The sequence below is a fragment of the Cetorhinus maximus genome, chromosome 20, assembly GCF_964194155.1.
Source record: "Cetorhinus maximus chromosome 20, sCetMax3.hap1.1, whole genome shotgun sequence".
Taxonomy (NCBI): Eukaryota; Metazoa; Chordata; class Chondrichthyes; order Lamniformes; family Cetorhinidae; genus Cetorhinus; species Cetorhinus maximus.
Window position 1 is genome coordinate 82,730,119 of NC_135898.1, and position 15,534 is coordinate 82,745,652.

At 44.7% G+C, this 15,534-nt stretch overlaps 1 protein-coding gene across 3 annotated transcripts in view; it reads left to right on the plus strand.

Annotated features, from left to right (window-relative positions):
- The window catches only part of fbxw4 (F-box and WD repeat domain containing 4), a 313,511-nt gene extending 299,584 nt beyond the window's left edge, over nucleotides 1-13,927 (plus strand). For all 3 annotated transcript variants that reach the window (XM_078565011.1, XM_078565013.1, XM_078565012.1), the window contains 2 exons: nucleotides 8,810-8,951; nucleotides 13,603-13,927. In XM_078565011.1, coding sequence (XP_078421137.1) covers nucleotides 8,810-8,951; nucleotides 13,603-13,737 — 277 coding nt within the window. In that variant the 3' untranslated portion in view covers nucleotides 13,738-13,927. The remainder of the gene's footprint in view (nucleotides 1-8,809; nucleotides 8,952-13,602) is intronic.
- Nucleotides 13,928-15,534: the final 1,607 nt, after the last annotated feature.

Below are 15,534 nucleotides of genomic sequence, written 5' to 3' on the forward strand. Positions count from 1 at the left end.
GCAGTGTGATACAGAGTGACGATAGTGAGTGAAAGGGCAGTGCGATATAGAGTGACGATAGTGAGTGTAAGGGCAGTGCGATACAGAGCAATGATGGTGAGTGTAAAGGCAGCGTTATACAGAGTGACGATGGTGTGTGAAAGGGCAGTGCGATACAGAGTGACGATGGTGAGTGAAAGGGCAGTGCGATACAGAGTGACGATGGTGTGTGAAAGGGCAGTGTGATACAGAGTGACGATAGTGATTGAAAGGGCAGTGCGATACAGAGTGACGATAGTGAGTGAAAGTGCAGTGTGATACAGAGTGACGATAGTGAGTGAAAGTGCAGTGTGATACAGAGTGACGATAGTGATTGAAAGGGCAGTGCGATACAGAGTGACGATAGTGAGTGAAAGGGCAGTGTGATACAGAGAGACAAAGGGCAGTATGATATGGAGTAAATTATGCTGTGTTATGCTTTGTAAAATTGATTTCGTGCATAAGTAGTGATGCTCAAACAACTGCACAGTAGTCAATGAAAGTGACCCTGGATACCTACAGCACATGGTGATCCATCATCTCTAAGAAGATGGGTTGATAAATTCAAGCGTTTAGAAACATGAATAGTGGATCTGCGAGGTGACCCATTTCTGTGTCGTCTCCCACAGGAGATAAGGCTCTGTTCCTGAATCCCCCTTGATAGTCACCCTGGATCCTACCAGGAGCACCCTGTTTCTCATGTAAAGTTGAGCAATTAAGGCCATTTGATACTTGCTGTTCCCTGTTTATTCTTGTCGTCAGAAGTGTTGCTGAGGCAGGGACATCTCCGGCTCCCCATGTAGTGTTGTACTACGTGACGTTGTGTGGATCAAGACAACAGAAGTTTAATATGAAAGTCTCACTAGCAGCAATGAATTGATTGAACAGTCAACTTGATAGTGATGAGGGAAAAATGTCCAGGACACCAGGATAATTTACTGCTCCAATTCTAACCTGGCCAGCCCATCCACTAGCCTAAACATTTACTCTGACCGCCACTGACGCACAGTAGCAGCAGTGTGTGCCATCCACAAGACACATTGCAGGAACCACCAAGGCTTCTTCGACAGCACCTTCCAAGCCCACGACCATGACCATCTAGAAGGACAAGGGCAGCAGATCGATGGGAACACCGCCACCTGCAAGTTCCCCTCCAAGTCACTCACCATCCTGACTTGGAAATATATCGGCTGTTCCTTCACTGTCGCTGGGTCAAAATCCTGGAACTCCCTCCCTAACAGCACTGTGGGTGTACCTACACCACAGGGACTGCAGCGGTTTAAAGCAGCAGCTCACCACCACCTTCTCAATTAAGGATAGGAAAATAATTCTGGGCTTACCAGCAATGCTCATACCCTGAGAATTAATTTAAAAACAGTAGAAACACATGATTTTGAAATGGGCCCTGCATTACAGACAGTCCTCTGAACCATATGAAGGAAAGAGCCCTGGTAATACAGAGCTTCAGTACTCACTGCCGTGTCAGCTGCGAATGTGGCCAGAATCCTACATCCCGCGGGCGGGCGTGTGCCGGACCCGAATGGACATGAAAATAGCGCAAGATGATGGTCAGGCGAGCGTCCCGACGTCACCGCGCGCTCATGTGGTATTTCTCACAGCCGTCAACGCGCGGCAATCGGAAGCACGTCCGCCGACTATTAAGTGGGCAGTTACGCCCATTAATGATGCAATTAACAGCGATTTGACATGGCCCGTCCACGTTTACGGGTGGCGGACAGGCCATTCTCCCAGGCGGCCTTCACATTTTTGCTCAAACCTCGATCCAGGGCGGGATGAAATCTCCATGGGGGAAATAAAATAAAAAAGAGATATGTGGGGACTCTTTTTTTTCATGAGGTATGCTTTCTGATGCCTGATTGTGCTGCATGGACATCTTTTGCAGCATTTTTGTCGTTTCCTTTTACTCTGCGGAGGTCTGTGGCTCCCTGGGGCAGTTGTCTGTTCTCAGGGAGCTCACCGGAAGCGCTCACCCGCACCCTCAGGTCAGCGCCTGCCCTCTTCCTACCCCTCCCACCACGGCAGAACTAAGCATTTCAGCGCATGTTTCACGCTGGTGGGGGCCGCTAATTGGCCAGCCAGCGTGAAACTGCGGTTGGGGGGCCATTGGCGGCCGGAGGCCCCTTTCCCGTCCACTTCGGGGCCCGTCGAATGCGAGTGCCTGACGAACGAAAAATTCAAGCCTACATCTTCATGTCCTGGAACAGGGTTTGAAGCCACTAGCTCTAACTTAGAGAAGAGAATGCTATCGGTGGGCCAAACTGATGTGGTCTTAGAAATAATTCTAAAGAATGGGAGCACTTTCCCCAGGACTCTAAGTGGAGAATTTTATTAAACTAACTCAGACTGTCAATTCAACTGGGTTTGTTCTGCCATCATTCGCAGAGAACCCAGGCGAGCATGCCAGAGTGAGGAGCTCACCTGAACAGCCGACAGGCAGCTCAGTGTAAAGGTAGCACATCTGTCCTGTGGGGTACTGGCGCCACCTGCTGGCATTTAAAGGCAATGCAGCACCCAAGGACGCAGATATTCATTTACTGTGAAAATTATACGGATTTAATTTGCAAATACGTTTGAATTTTTTTTTCGTGCTTATCAAATTAACAGGTGCTGGCAGTGAGGTATTGGAAGACAGTGTCAGTACAGCACAAAACAGAGTAAAGCTTATTCTACACTGTCTCATTAAACACTCCCAGGACAGGTACAGCATGGGGTTCATGACAGAGTAAAGCTCCCTCTACACTGTTCGCAACAAACACTCCCAGAACAGGTATAGCACAGGGTTAGATACAGAGTAACACCCCCTCTACACCCTCCCCATCAAACACTCCCAGGACAGGTACAGCACGGGGTTAGATACAGAGTAAAGCTCCCTCTACACTGTCCCCATCAAACACTCCCAGGGCAGGTACAGCACGGGGTTAGATACAGAGTAAAGCTCCCTCTACACTGTCCCCATCAAACACTCCCAGGGCAGGTACAGCACGGGGTTAGATACAGAGTAAATCTCCCTTTATGCTGTCCACACCAAACACTCCCAGGACAGGTACAGCACGGGGTTAGATACAGAGTAAAGCTCCCTCTACACTGTCCCCATCAAACACTCCCAGGACAGGTACAGCACGGGGTTAGATACAGAGTAAAGCTCCCTCTACACTGTCCCCATCAAACACTCCCAGGGCAGGTACAGCACTGGGTTAGATACAGAGTAAAGCTTCCTCTACACTGTCCCCATCAAACACTCCCAGGGCAGGTACAGCACGGGTTTAGATACAGAGTAAAGCTCCCTCTACACTGTCCCCATCAAACACTCCCAGGACAGGTACAGCACGGGGTTAGATACAGAGTAAATCTCCCTTTATGCTGTCCACATCAAATGTTCCCAGGGCAGGTACAACACAGGGTTAGATACAACCGCTTGTATTTATACAGCACTTCTAATTTGCTTCACAGGCGTGATTATCAATCAAAATTTGACCCTGAGCCACAGCAGGAGATATTAGTTCAGATGACCAAAAGCTTGGTCAAAGAGCTTATAGAAGAAGTGAGCTAGAGAGGCACAGAGGTTTAGGGAGGAAATTCCAGAGCTTAGGGTCTAGGCAACTGAATGCATAGCCACCATGGTACAGCAATGAAAATTGGGCATATGGAGGGGTGCAGAGATCTTGGGGGTTTGCAAAGCTGGACAAGGTAACAGAGATAGGGAGGGTCATGGACATGGAGGAGCCAGTGTAGTGTTCCCTGTTGCCTTATTATTTCAAATTTTTTTATATTTATTCAAGGGACTAGCCGTATAAATACTGTGGCTACAAGAACAGGTCATAGGCTAGGAATCCTGCGGAGAATAACTTACCCACTGACTCCCCAAAACCTGTCCACCATCTACAAGGCACAAGTCAGGAGTGTGATGGAATGCTCCCCACTTGCCTGGATGAGTGCAGCTCCCACAACACTCAAGAAGCTTGACACCACCCAGGACAAAGCAGCCTGCTCGATCAGCACCCCATCCACAAACATTCACTCCCTCCACCAACAACGCACAGTGGCAGCAGTGTGTACCATCAGTAAGATGCACTGTAGGAACTCGCCAAGCCTTCTTAGACAGCACCTTCCAAACCCACGCCCACTACCATCTAGAAGGACAAGGGCAGCAGACGCATGGGAACACCACCACCTGGAAGTTCCCTTCCAAACCACACACCATCCTGACTTGGAAATATATCGCCGTTCCTTCACTGTTGCTGGGTCAAAATCCTGGAACTCTCTCCCTAACAGCACTGTGGGTGTACCTACACCACATGGGCTGCAGCGGTTCAATAAGGCAACTCACCACCACCTTCTCAAGGGCAATTAGGGATGGGCAATAAATGCTGGCCCAGCCAGCGATATCCACATCCCATGAATGAATGAAAAAAAAATTAGGTCAGGTGACGTCAGTGGGGCTGAAGGCCCAGCGCCCAGTAGTGGAGAGTTTAAAATTGTGGATGTTCAGGAGACTAGATTGGCAGAGTCTAGATATCTCAGGGGGCTGAAAGGCTGGAGGAAATCAGAGATAGGGAAGGATGAGGGCATGGAGAAATTTGAAAACAAGGATGCGAATTTTAAAATCGAGGTGTTGCTTAACTGGGAGTCAAATCAGCGAACCCAGGAGATGGGTGAGCGGGTATTTGTGTGAGTTAAGGCACAGGCAGCATGGTTTTGAATGAGCTCAAGTTTACAGGGGATAGAACTAGGGAGGCCAACCAGGAGTGTGTTGGAATAGTCACACCTATAGCTAACAAAGGCATGGATGAGGGTTTCAGCAGCAGATAAGCTGCCCGACTCTGTCTCTGCCTCAATATTATGGAGGTAAACACAACCTGCACCACCTAAAAGGACAAGGTGAGTAGCTGCGCGAGAGCACCACCACCTCCAAGTTTGTTCGTGTTCACTGGGTCAGAATCCTGGAATGCCCTCACTACCAGCACTGTAAGAGTAACTTTATCAGCAGGACTGCAATAGTTCTAGAAAGTAGTTCTCCACCAACTTCTCAAGGCAATTAGGGGTGCATAATAAATAATGGTCTTCCCTGCATCCCCTAGATCCTGCGATTTTTGTTTTTAAATGGACACCATCAAAAAAGTGTAAATTCTTTCGAACATGGTTCTGAAGAAGGGTCATACAGACTCGAAACATTAACTCTTTTTCACTCTCCACAGATGCTGCCGGACCTGCTGAGTTTTTCCAGCATTCTTTGTTCTTATTTCAGATTTCCAGCATCCACAGTACTTTACCTTTATTTTGCTTTTATGAAGAAGTGTAAATCCTTTTGAATATGGGGCAGAATGAGATATAAGAAGTGAATTTCATGACAGGAGATGCTGATCTGTGCAACTTCCTTCAGAAGATTAGCTCGGTATTAAGTAGTTGTAAAGGAGCCACTCCAACACCAGAACTTCCTTGCCCCTGTCTGTCACAGGGGCGTTTTACGTGATAACAGTTCCCAGGATGGGGTGGGGGTGGCCAGGAATCAGGCAGATGCAGCTGGTTTGAGGGCAATTTGTTGTGGGCAGCCTGAGGGTTACCACCCTGTTCTGCCACTCTTGCTGTTCCTATAAAGTGATAATTGCCAGAAAGCCTCCTGACATTCGTAAAGCTTGTGCGTACTACAGGGCTCCCAGGGGGCTGCCTAATTTAAAGGGTGTGCAACGGGATGGCACAGAGAGAGATACAGACAATACAGCTGCATAGGTTTAAGCTAACAGCGAATATGATTACAGTCTCAATATCCTTGCTAAAACACGTATCCTTGATGCACCAAATACAGGAACTATCCCAAGTAAAACAAATTATTATATACAGGAGAAAGACCATCCCAGGTGATAGCATATTGTCTGTAGGAAACCAACACGGCTGGGTAAAACAGTGTGTTGTATCCAGTATAGAGTCTTATCTCATGTAAAACACAGGCTATTGGACACAGAAGAGAGATTGACGATCAGTGAACTCAGACCCCCAGCACCAACCTTCTGTTCTTGTCTGGATTAACATAGAATCATAAATGATAGAGTGGAGAAGTAGGTCATTTGCCCCATTCTGCCTGTGCTGCCTCTTTGAAAGGAGTTATCCAATTAGTCCCACTCCCCCTCTGCTCTTTCCCTAGAGCCTCCTACAAATTTTCTTTTTCAAGCACCCTACCCAAAACCTTTTTGAAAGTTATTATTGAATCTGCTTTCCCCATCTTTTTTTTTATTCGTTCATGGGATGTGAGCATCACTGGCAAGGCCAGCATTTGTTGTCCATCCCTAATTGCCCTTGATAAGGTGGTGGTGAGCTGCCACCAGTGTGGGTGGTGTAGGTATTCCCACAGTGCTGATGGGGAGTGAGTTCCAGGTTTTGGCCCAGTGACAGTGAAGGAACAGCGATATAGTTCCAAGCCAGATCATCATAACATGTTTTTAAAAAGTATCCTCATCTATGCTCTGGTTCTTTGGCCAATCGTATTAAATCCATGTCCTCTATTTACCGACTCTCTTGACAGTGGAAACGGTTTCTCTCAAAAATTCTTGTCTTTTGTCTGTTTCCTGATGCGCTGTTCTCTAGTAACCCACCCCACTTAGTGTATGTGTCAGGTAATTCCATTAAAGGAGAGAATCGCAAACGAGTCATCCATCTAGGCACTTCTGAGCAGGAGCTCCTTTGACATCTCCGGGGGGAAACGGAGGGAATTTGTAGCCCTCCCACCACTATCCTGGTGAGATCAGAGATTGAACATAGGTTATCAGTGGTATGAATCAGCATTCCCCTATCTAGTAGAACAGTGTTTCTTTCAATTTGAGATGTCTAAAAATGTATGAAGGCTGTTAATCTTTTTTCCTGACTGCATCTGAAGTTTATGAAGCAAATAAAAAGCTGGGCCAGAACTGTTAGGGTTAAAGCCTCCAAGTCACACATCATCCTGACTTGGAAATATATTGGCCGCTCCTTTTTTGTTGCTAGGTCAAAGACATCTTACTTAACAGCACTGTGGGTGTATCTACAACACATGAACTGCAGCAGTTCAAGAAAGCGGTTCACCACCACCTTCTCAAGGGCAATTAGGGATGGGCAATAAATGCTGATCTTGCCATTGATGCCCACCTGCCGAGAATGAATGAATAAATACAGCAAGGAGATGAGTTAGTCTGTCCCTGGTTGAGAATGCTTTAATGGACTTGGGAATCAGCTTTTAATGGGCTTCTTGCATAGTCTACAGCTCTCTCGATACTCATTTCATCTCCAGCACTCATAGTAAACACAGCAGTGATCCTGTCACTGTACTGCACTGTCAGCTGAGTCCTCTGAGTTAATGAGGCTGTCTTCATCAATGCTGAGATAGTGAGCTTGAGTCTTCGAGCTGCCTAATGCTGGCAGTGGTTCTCTTAATGCATGTTTACTTCCTTACTTCCTGTCTCTTCCCCCCACAGAAACTTGAATGTAATTGGTAAAGGAACCAAAGGCAACATGAGGAAATAAAATTAAACAGTGAGTTGTTGTGATCTAGAATGCACTGCCAGAAAGGGCAGTGGAAGCAGATTCAATAGTAACTTTTAAAAGAAAATCGAATAAATATTTGAAAAGGAAAAATTCTCAGGGGAAAAAGCCGAGGAGTGGGATAGCTTTTTTAAGAGCTAGTACATGCATGTTGGGACGAATGGCCTCCCTCTTGTCCCGTATCATTTTGATTGTCCTCATCTTTAAATTCCTCTCCCCACCTATAACACAGTAACACAGGCCTTTTAAAACAATGAAAGGCATAGGTCAGATGGACTTAAAACAGCTACTAGTCCTGAACAATGAGCTCAGGACTCGGGGAGACAGCTAAAGAACTCTCGAGACTTAGGTTAGTCAGCATCATTGAAAAGAACTGGATCGGTATCTGTTGAGAAGGGAAATTGAACGTTTGAAAAGTGAGTGGTGGAGGAAGGAACTTTTTAAAATTTGTTCATGGGATGTGAGCTGGGCCAGCATTTATTGCCCTTGAGAAGAGAGCTTAGCATCAGTAAATTAGAGAATCAATTCATATGGTGTTTATGGATTTCCAAAAGACATTCGATAAAGTGCCACATAATAGACTTCCCAGCAAGGTTGAAGCCCATAGAATAAAAGGAAAAGTGGCAGCATGGATACAATGTTGGCTAAGTGACAGGAAACAAAGTAATGGTGAATGGTTGTTTTTGAGGCTGGAGGAAGGTACATAGTGGGGTAATCCCAGGGTTGATACCAGGACCACTGTTTACCTAGTGTCCTCGGCCAATAATGATCCCTCAAAGAACATCACTAAAACAGATTATCTTGTCATTATTGCATTGGTATTTGCGGAATATTGCTGTACACGCATTTGCTGTCACGTTTTCCACATTACAACAGTGATGTGCTTCAAAGAAATATTTAATTGGCTGTAACGTCCTTTGGGATGTCCTAAAGTTGAAAGTCACTATAGGAATGGAAACTCCGTCTTTATCTCTCTTCCTCCTAAACACCCCCTCTCGTTAACCCTCATTACTTCCCTCCCCTCCTTCAAAAGCCTCTTAAAAGCTTGTTGATCTTATCTTTATTCCTTTCTTCCCACTTGTCTCTCTTCTCCCTTATTCTTTCGCATCTCCTGCTCTCTGTTCTCCTATCTGTCTGTAAATCATGGTGAGCGGTTGCAGTATACGTTGGGTGCTTATATAAACACGCAGTGCTAATGGGCTCAGCAATGTTGCCATCTCTTCTGTCAATCCTGGCTGAGATACTGTCACTGTTGTTGCAGGCGCAGTGTGATGGAGTGGGAAGAACCTCACGACTCTGCACTCTACTGCTTGCAGAGTGACGGAAACTTCATGATCGCCAGTGGCTCCTCTCGCTATGGTGTTGTGCGTCTCTGGGACAAGAGGCAGACAAAGAGTCTGCAGGTGAGATTAGTCTTGCTGATGGTAAGAATGCTAATGTTCCTTGTGGCGCCACTGCCCTCCAACACCCTGCCATTCCCTTTCCTGAGAGTGCAGACCACCCATTGGTGCTTCACCCCAAACATCATTCTGTTGGTGCCAGCTATGACTAAATGGGTAATATTCTCTTCCCTCGGTGAAGAGGTTGTGGATTCAAGTTCCACACCAGAGACTTAAACACATAATGCATTCAACATTTCCAGTGATGCACTGACGAAGCACTGCACTGTCAGAGGTGCTGTCTTTTAGATAAACTGAGACCCCATCTACCCTCTCAGGTGGATGTAAAAGATCCCATGGCACTAATTTGAAGAGGAGCAGGGGAGTTCTCCCTGATGTCCTGGGCCAATGTTTATCCTCAGTCAACATCACGAAAAACAGATGATCTGGTCAATATCTCACTGCTATTTGCTGTATTTAAATTGGCAGTCGAATTTCCTACATTGCAGCAATGACAGCACTTTAAAAAGTATGTCATTGTCTATAAATGTTTTGCGACACTCTCAGATGGTGAAAGGCTCTGTAGAAATGGAAGTTCATTCTTTTTTCATGCGTGAACCTGGTCAGCAAGTGCTACTGAGCTTTGTGACTTTGGGAAAGAATGTCCCCTATCACATTCTCTCCATTATCCACAGTTCTGCTGATCAGGGACAGGCTGCTGCCCCAAAGACACAGATTCCACTTATTGATAAGAAAAGATGACTTCTCTTTAAGGTCTGTAAGGACTCAGTATCACAGCAAACAATGTAGTTACTATATAGAATGTACATCACAGAACAGGCCATTCAGCCCAACAGTTCTTTGCCAGTGTTTATACTCTACACGAGTTTCCTGCCGCTTTACTTCATCTCACCATATAAGCATAACCTTTATTTCTTTCTCCCAGGCTTCATTTGAACCATGCAGGGACCAATATCCTGGCGAATTGTATAACTAGGGTTGCAGATGGAACTTTAAACTAATTAGTGGGGGGGAGGGTTCAATTGAAGGGAAGTTTGAAAAATCTAAAAGAAACGAGAGAACAGAGGTGGAGGGTAGCAAAGAGGTGAACGATAATCAAAGTGTGACAGGAAGGGGCGGAAAATGTAAGCAGAAGAGTGCAGCAAAAATTAGAACCAGAATGAGTAAAAAGTCAAAGCTTAGGGCTCTTTATCTGAATGCAAGCAGCATTGTAACAAGATAGATGAGTTGACGGCACAAATAGAAATAAATGGATATGACTTGATAGCTATTACAGAGATTTGGTTGCAGGGTAACCAAGACTGGGAACTCAATATTCAAGGGTATTTGACATTCCAGAAAAATAGGAAAAACGGAAAAGGAGGTGGGTTAATAAAGGAAGGTATCAGTGCGGTGGTGAGTAGCGATATTGGATCATGATGTGGAATCAGTTTAGGTGGCAATAAGGAATAGCAAGGGGAAGAATTCACGGTTGGGAGTCGTCTATAGGCCCCCAAAGAGTTGCCTCACTGTAGGACAAAGTATAAACCGGGAAATAATGGAGGTGTGTAAGAAGGGGGCTACAACTGTCATGGGTGATTTTAATCTGCACATTGACTGGACAAATCAGATTGGCAGGGTAACATGGAAGACAAATTTGTACAGTGCATCAGGGATTGTTTCTTAGAGCAATACATTGTAGAACCTATCTGGGAACAGGCTATTTTAGATCTAGTAATGTGTAATGAGGTGAGATTAATAAGAGATATCGTAGTTAAGGATCCTGTAGGGGGCAACGATCACAACATGGTAGAATTTCAAATTCATTTTGAGGGTGAGCAACTCGGGTCTCAAACCAGTGTTCTCAACTTAAATAAGGGCAATTACTGAGGTATGAAGAAAGAGTTGTCTAAATCAGGCTGGGAAAATAGACTAAGAGGAAGGTCAGTGGATGAGCAGTGGCAGACATTTAAGCAGATATTTCGTAACGTTCAGCAAAAATTTATCCTGGTCAGAAAGAAGGACTCGATGAGAAGGATGAACCACCCGTCGTTAACAAAGGTGGTCAAGGAGAGTGTTCAATTGAAAACTAAGGCATATAAACTGGCGAAAAGTAGTGGTAGGTCAGAGGATTGGGAATTTTTTAAGACCCAGCAGCGGAGACTAAAAAGCTAATAAAGAGGGAGAAAATTGATTATGAAAGTAAATTGGCAAGAAATACAAAAACAAACAGCAAGAGCTTCTATGGGTATATAAAAAGAGAGTGGCTAAAGCGAGAGTGGGACCCTTGGAGGTTGCGACTGGAGAATTGATAATGGGGAACAGGGAAATGGCAGATAATTTAAACCAATATTTTGCATCAGTTTTCACAGTGGAGGACACTATAAACATCCTAAAGATATCAGATAAGAAAGGAGCTTGTAACGGTCTCTATCACAAGGGACAAAGTATTTGCCAAACTAATGGGACTAAAGGCAGACAAGTTGCCAGGACCTGGTGGCCTGCCTCCAAGGGTTTTAAAGGAAGTAGCTGCAGAGACAGTGGAGACATTGGTCAAAATATTCCAGAACCCACTGGATTCCAGGAGGGTCCCAGAGGATTGGAAAACTGCTAATGTGATGCCCCTGTTCAAGAAGGGAGGGAGACAAAAAGCAGGAAACTATAAGCCAGTCAGTCTAACATTGTAGTTGGGAAAATGCTAGAGTCCATTATTAAGGAAGAAATAGCAGGACATTTAGAAAAGCTTAACTCAATCAAACAGAGTCCGCACAGTTTTGTGAAAGGGAAATAATGTTTCACAAATTTGCTAGAGTTCTTTGAGGATATAACAAGCAGAGTTGATAAAGGGGAACCGGTAGATGTAGTGTATTTGGATTTCCAGAAGGCATTCGATAAGGTGCCACATAAAAGGTTATTGCACAAGATAGGAGCTCACAGTATTGGGGGTAATGTATTAGCATGGATTGGGGCTTGGGTAACACACACAAGACAGAGAGTCGGGATTAATGGGTCTTTAGCAGGTTGGAAAGACATAACTAGTGGAGTGCCACAAGGATTAGTCCTAGGGCCTCAATTATTTACTATCTATATTAATGACTTGGAGGAGGGGGCAGAGTGTAATGTATCCAAATTTGCTGATGATACAAAAATAGGTGGGAGGGCATGTTGTGATGAGGACATAAGGAATCTGCAAGGGGATATAGATAGGTTGAGTGAGTGGGCAAAAACTTGGCAGATGGAGTTTAATGTAGGAAAGTGTGAGGTCATGCACTTTGTTGGGAAGAATCAAAAGGGACACTATTATTTAAATGGAGAGAGACTCCAAAAAATTTGCAGCACAGAGGGATCTGGGTGTTCTTGTGCAAGAAACACAAAAAGTTAGCGTGCAGGTGCAGCAAGTAATTAAAATGGCAAATGGAATTTTGGCCTGTGTTGCTAGGAGGTTGGAGTTTAAAAACAGGGAAGTCCTGTTACAACTGTACAGGGTGTTGGTGAGGCCGCACCTGGAGTACTGTGTACAGTTTTCGTCCCCATATTTAAGAAAGGATATACTGGCATTGGAGGCAGTTGAAAAGAGCTTCACTAGGCTGATTCCTGGGATGAAGGGGTTGACTTATCAAGAACGGCTAAACTGGTTAGGCCTTTATTCATTAACGTTTAGAAGAATGAGGGGTAATCTTATTGAAACGTACAAGATTCTGAGGGGGCTTGACAGGGTAGATGTTGAGAAGGTGTTTCCACTAGTGGGAGAATCTCGAACCAGGGGACATAGTTACAGAATAAGGGGACACATTTAAAACTGAGATGCAAAGGAATTTCTTCTCTCAGAAGGTAGTGAATGTCTGGAATTCTCTACCCCAGAGAGTTGTGGGGGCTAGATCACTGAAAATATTTAAAGAGGAGGTAGATAGATTTTTGAAATATCGGGGAGTTGGGGGCTATGAGGAGCTGGCACGAAAGAGGAGTTGAGGCCTGGGACAGATCAGCCATGATCTTATTGAATGGTGGGGCAGGCTTGAGGGGCCGAATGGCCTACTCCTCCTATTTCTTATGTTCCTTCCATGTGTTTATCTAGCTGTTGCTTAAATGCATCCATTCAATCACTTCAACTACTCCCTGTGGTTGAGTTCCACATCCTTACACCTCTCTGGGTAAGGAAAAGTTTCTCTTGAGATCCCTAATTAGATTTATTAGTGACTACCTTATATTTATGGCCCCTATTTTTGGACTTCCTCACAAGTGGAACCATTAAACCTCTTTATTGGTCATCTCTCAGTCTCTTTTCTACAGAAATGACCCCAGCCTGTCCCCTACTATTGTACCCTACAAACATCAAAGAGCCTTAGGTATTGATGAAACATTTCTAATGCATTGGAACACACTGCCCATACAGCACACAGCTCTTCATGCACAACATAGCCTATATTAATGGGGATATTCACCGCAGCCGATCTATGTCCAGACTCCCAGGAGGAATGAGAGATTGAGAGAAGTTGCAGGGGTTTCCCGTGTCCCAGCAGAGGGCAGCAAACATGGAGATTGAATCAGGAGAACCAATGCTTCCTCGTCCTAGACAGGAGTCAACTGTCCCTCCGTATAGAGCAGTGTCTCCTATGTAAATAACAGCAAAGTACAGGTGGTGAAACTAACCAGTGCTCTGTTTCTTTTCCTCCAGGTTTTTTTCCTCTCCTCTCCTAGCAGCAGCCCGGTGTACTGCCTCCGATTCACTACCTCACACCTGTACACCGCCTTGGCCCACGCACTTTGCATGTTGGATTTTACAATCTCTCACCCACAGTACGGGAAATAAACGGGTGAGCACCGATGTAAAGTGGGGATCCTAATACTGCACATCAGAAGCCAACACATTGTCCATCAATACTTCAAGACAGGAACTGCCCATTCACACTTTCAATGCTGGAGTCCCTTTAAGAATCAATTTTTGTTTTTTTTTAAATAGAGGACAAATCCTTTGTTTGCATTAAATTTTATACAACTTGCCTAATCGTTTGTAATTTCTCTTCAACTGATTCCTGTTAATAACCTCACCTAAAGTAGCTGCCAAGGTCTGGAGTGATGTCCTGATGTTTGAAAGCAAATTTTTAAAAAATGTTTTGCATTTCTACGGGACATTGTCTTATTTCAAAACATTCCACAGTGCTTCATGTGTAGTTACTGTTATTGTGTAGGAAAACATAGCAGTCAATTTGTGAACAAGATTTCACAAACAGTGAATGAAAGATAACCAGTAATGCTAGTTTTCAGCGGTGGTGATTCATGGAGAAACATTGGACCATAAAAACTGAGAGAACTTCTTGCTGTTTTCTAAGCAGGCATGTCAAAGCTTTGAATAAGATGGTGAAGCAATGTAGCACTCCCTCAGCACTGCTGTGAAGTGTCAGCTGAGATGGACACTAACATTGTTCCCTTGAGTTATGATGGCGAAAAGAATCTGCCATTTGCTCCTTGTGAATTAAGCTTGGTGGACATAGTCTTGGCTCAAGAATGAATTCCTGGGTGAGGTACCAAAATGTTGCATCTGTATCCCAGCACAGAGCTCTCATCTGTCCCATCAAACACTCCCAGGGCAGGTACAGCACGGGGTTAGATACAGAGTAAAGCTCCCTCTACACTGTCCCCATCAAACACTCCCAGGGCAGGTACAGCACGGGGTTAGATACAGAGTAAAGCTTCCTCTACACTGTCCCCATCAAACACTCCCAGGACAGGTACAGCACGGGGTTAGATACAGAGTAAAGCTCCCTCTACACTGTCCCCATCAAACACTCCCAGGACAGGTACAGCACGGGGTTAGATACAGAGTAAAGCTCCCTCTACACTGTCCCATCAAACATTGCTGGGTGAGTTATTCACTTCAGCCTTTTTATTTAAACAATTTACCTCAGCATCGCTTCCTCTACCTGAGCCTCTTCTGTTTACTGCCTGAGTTACATCGCCAAGTGACATAGGACAACAGGTACTGCCAGGGACCCACTCCAAGTAGTGAGCAGGTCAACCTAAATATACTCCTTTATTTTAGACCCATGCAGGCAGCAGAGTGGGAATTAGTGAAACCTTGATTCCAATCCAGGTCCCAAGGGTGAAAAGATACCTTCAACTTAAAAACAGAATAATACTTCTGGAAAAAGCAGGCTAAGGGTACAGGATCTGGATCATGAAGTGCAAGCCTAGGACCCAGGTGTCATTGTTAATCATCAGCTGGAATTAGTTACCAGGAAGGGTGATTCGTGGGTCAGACATTGAACCACTGGGTCTTGTATTGGAAAGACAGGAGGGTTGGTTTTGGTGAATAAAACCTTAAAGTGCTGTGCATAAGAAAATGCACGAAAATGTAATCTTAAATATGTTTTTAATACCATGAGGCTAATTTTTTTTTTAAAAAAGCATTTCACTATAGATCCTTCATCATGTCGCCAGTAGGAGTTGAGGCAAAGATCAATTCTAAACTTATTCAGACTGATTACATATCTTGTGAAACTGAGGTGATCCTACAACCAGGAGCATCTGTAACTTTTTATATCAAAATGTGGGAAGTTGAGGCAAATAGTCATTAAAAACTTAAACATACAGACGGTGATAGAGTGTT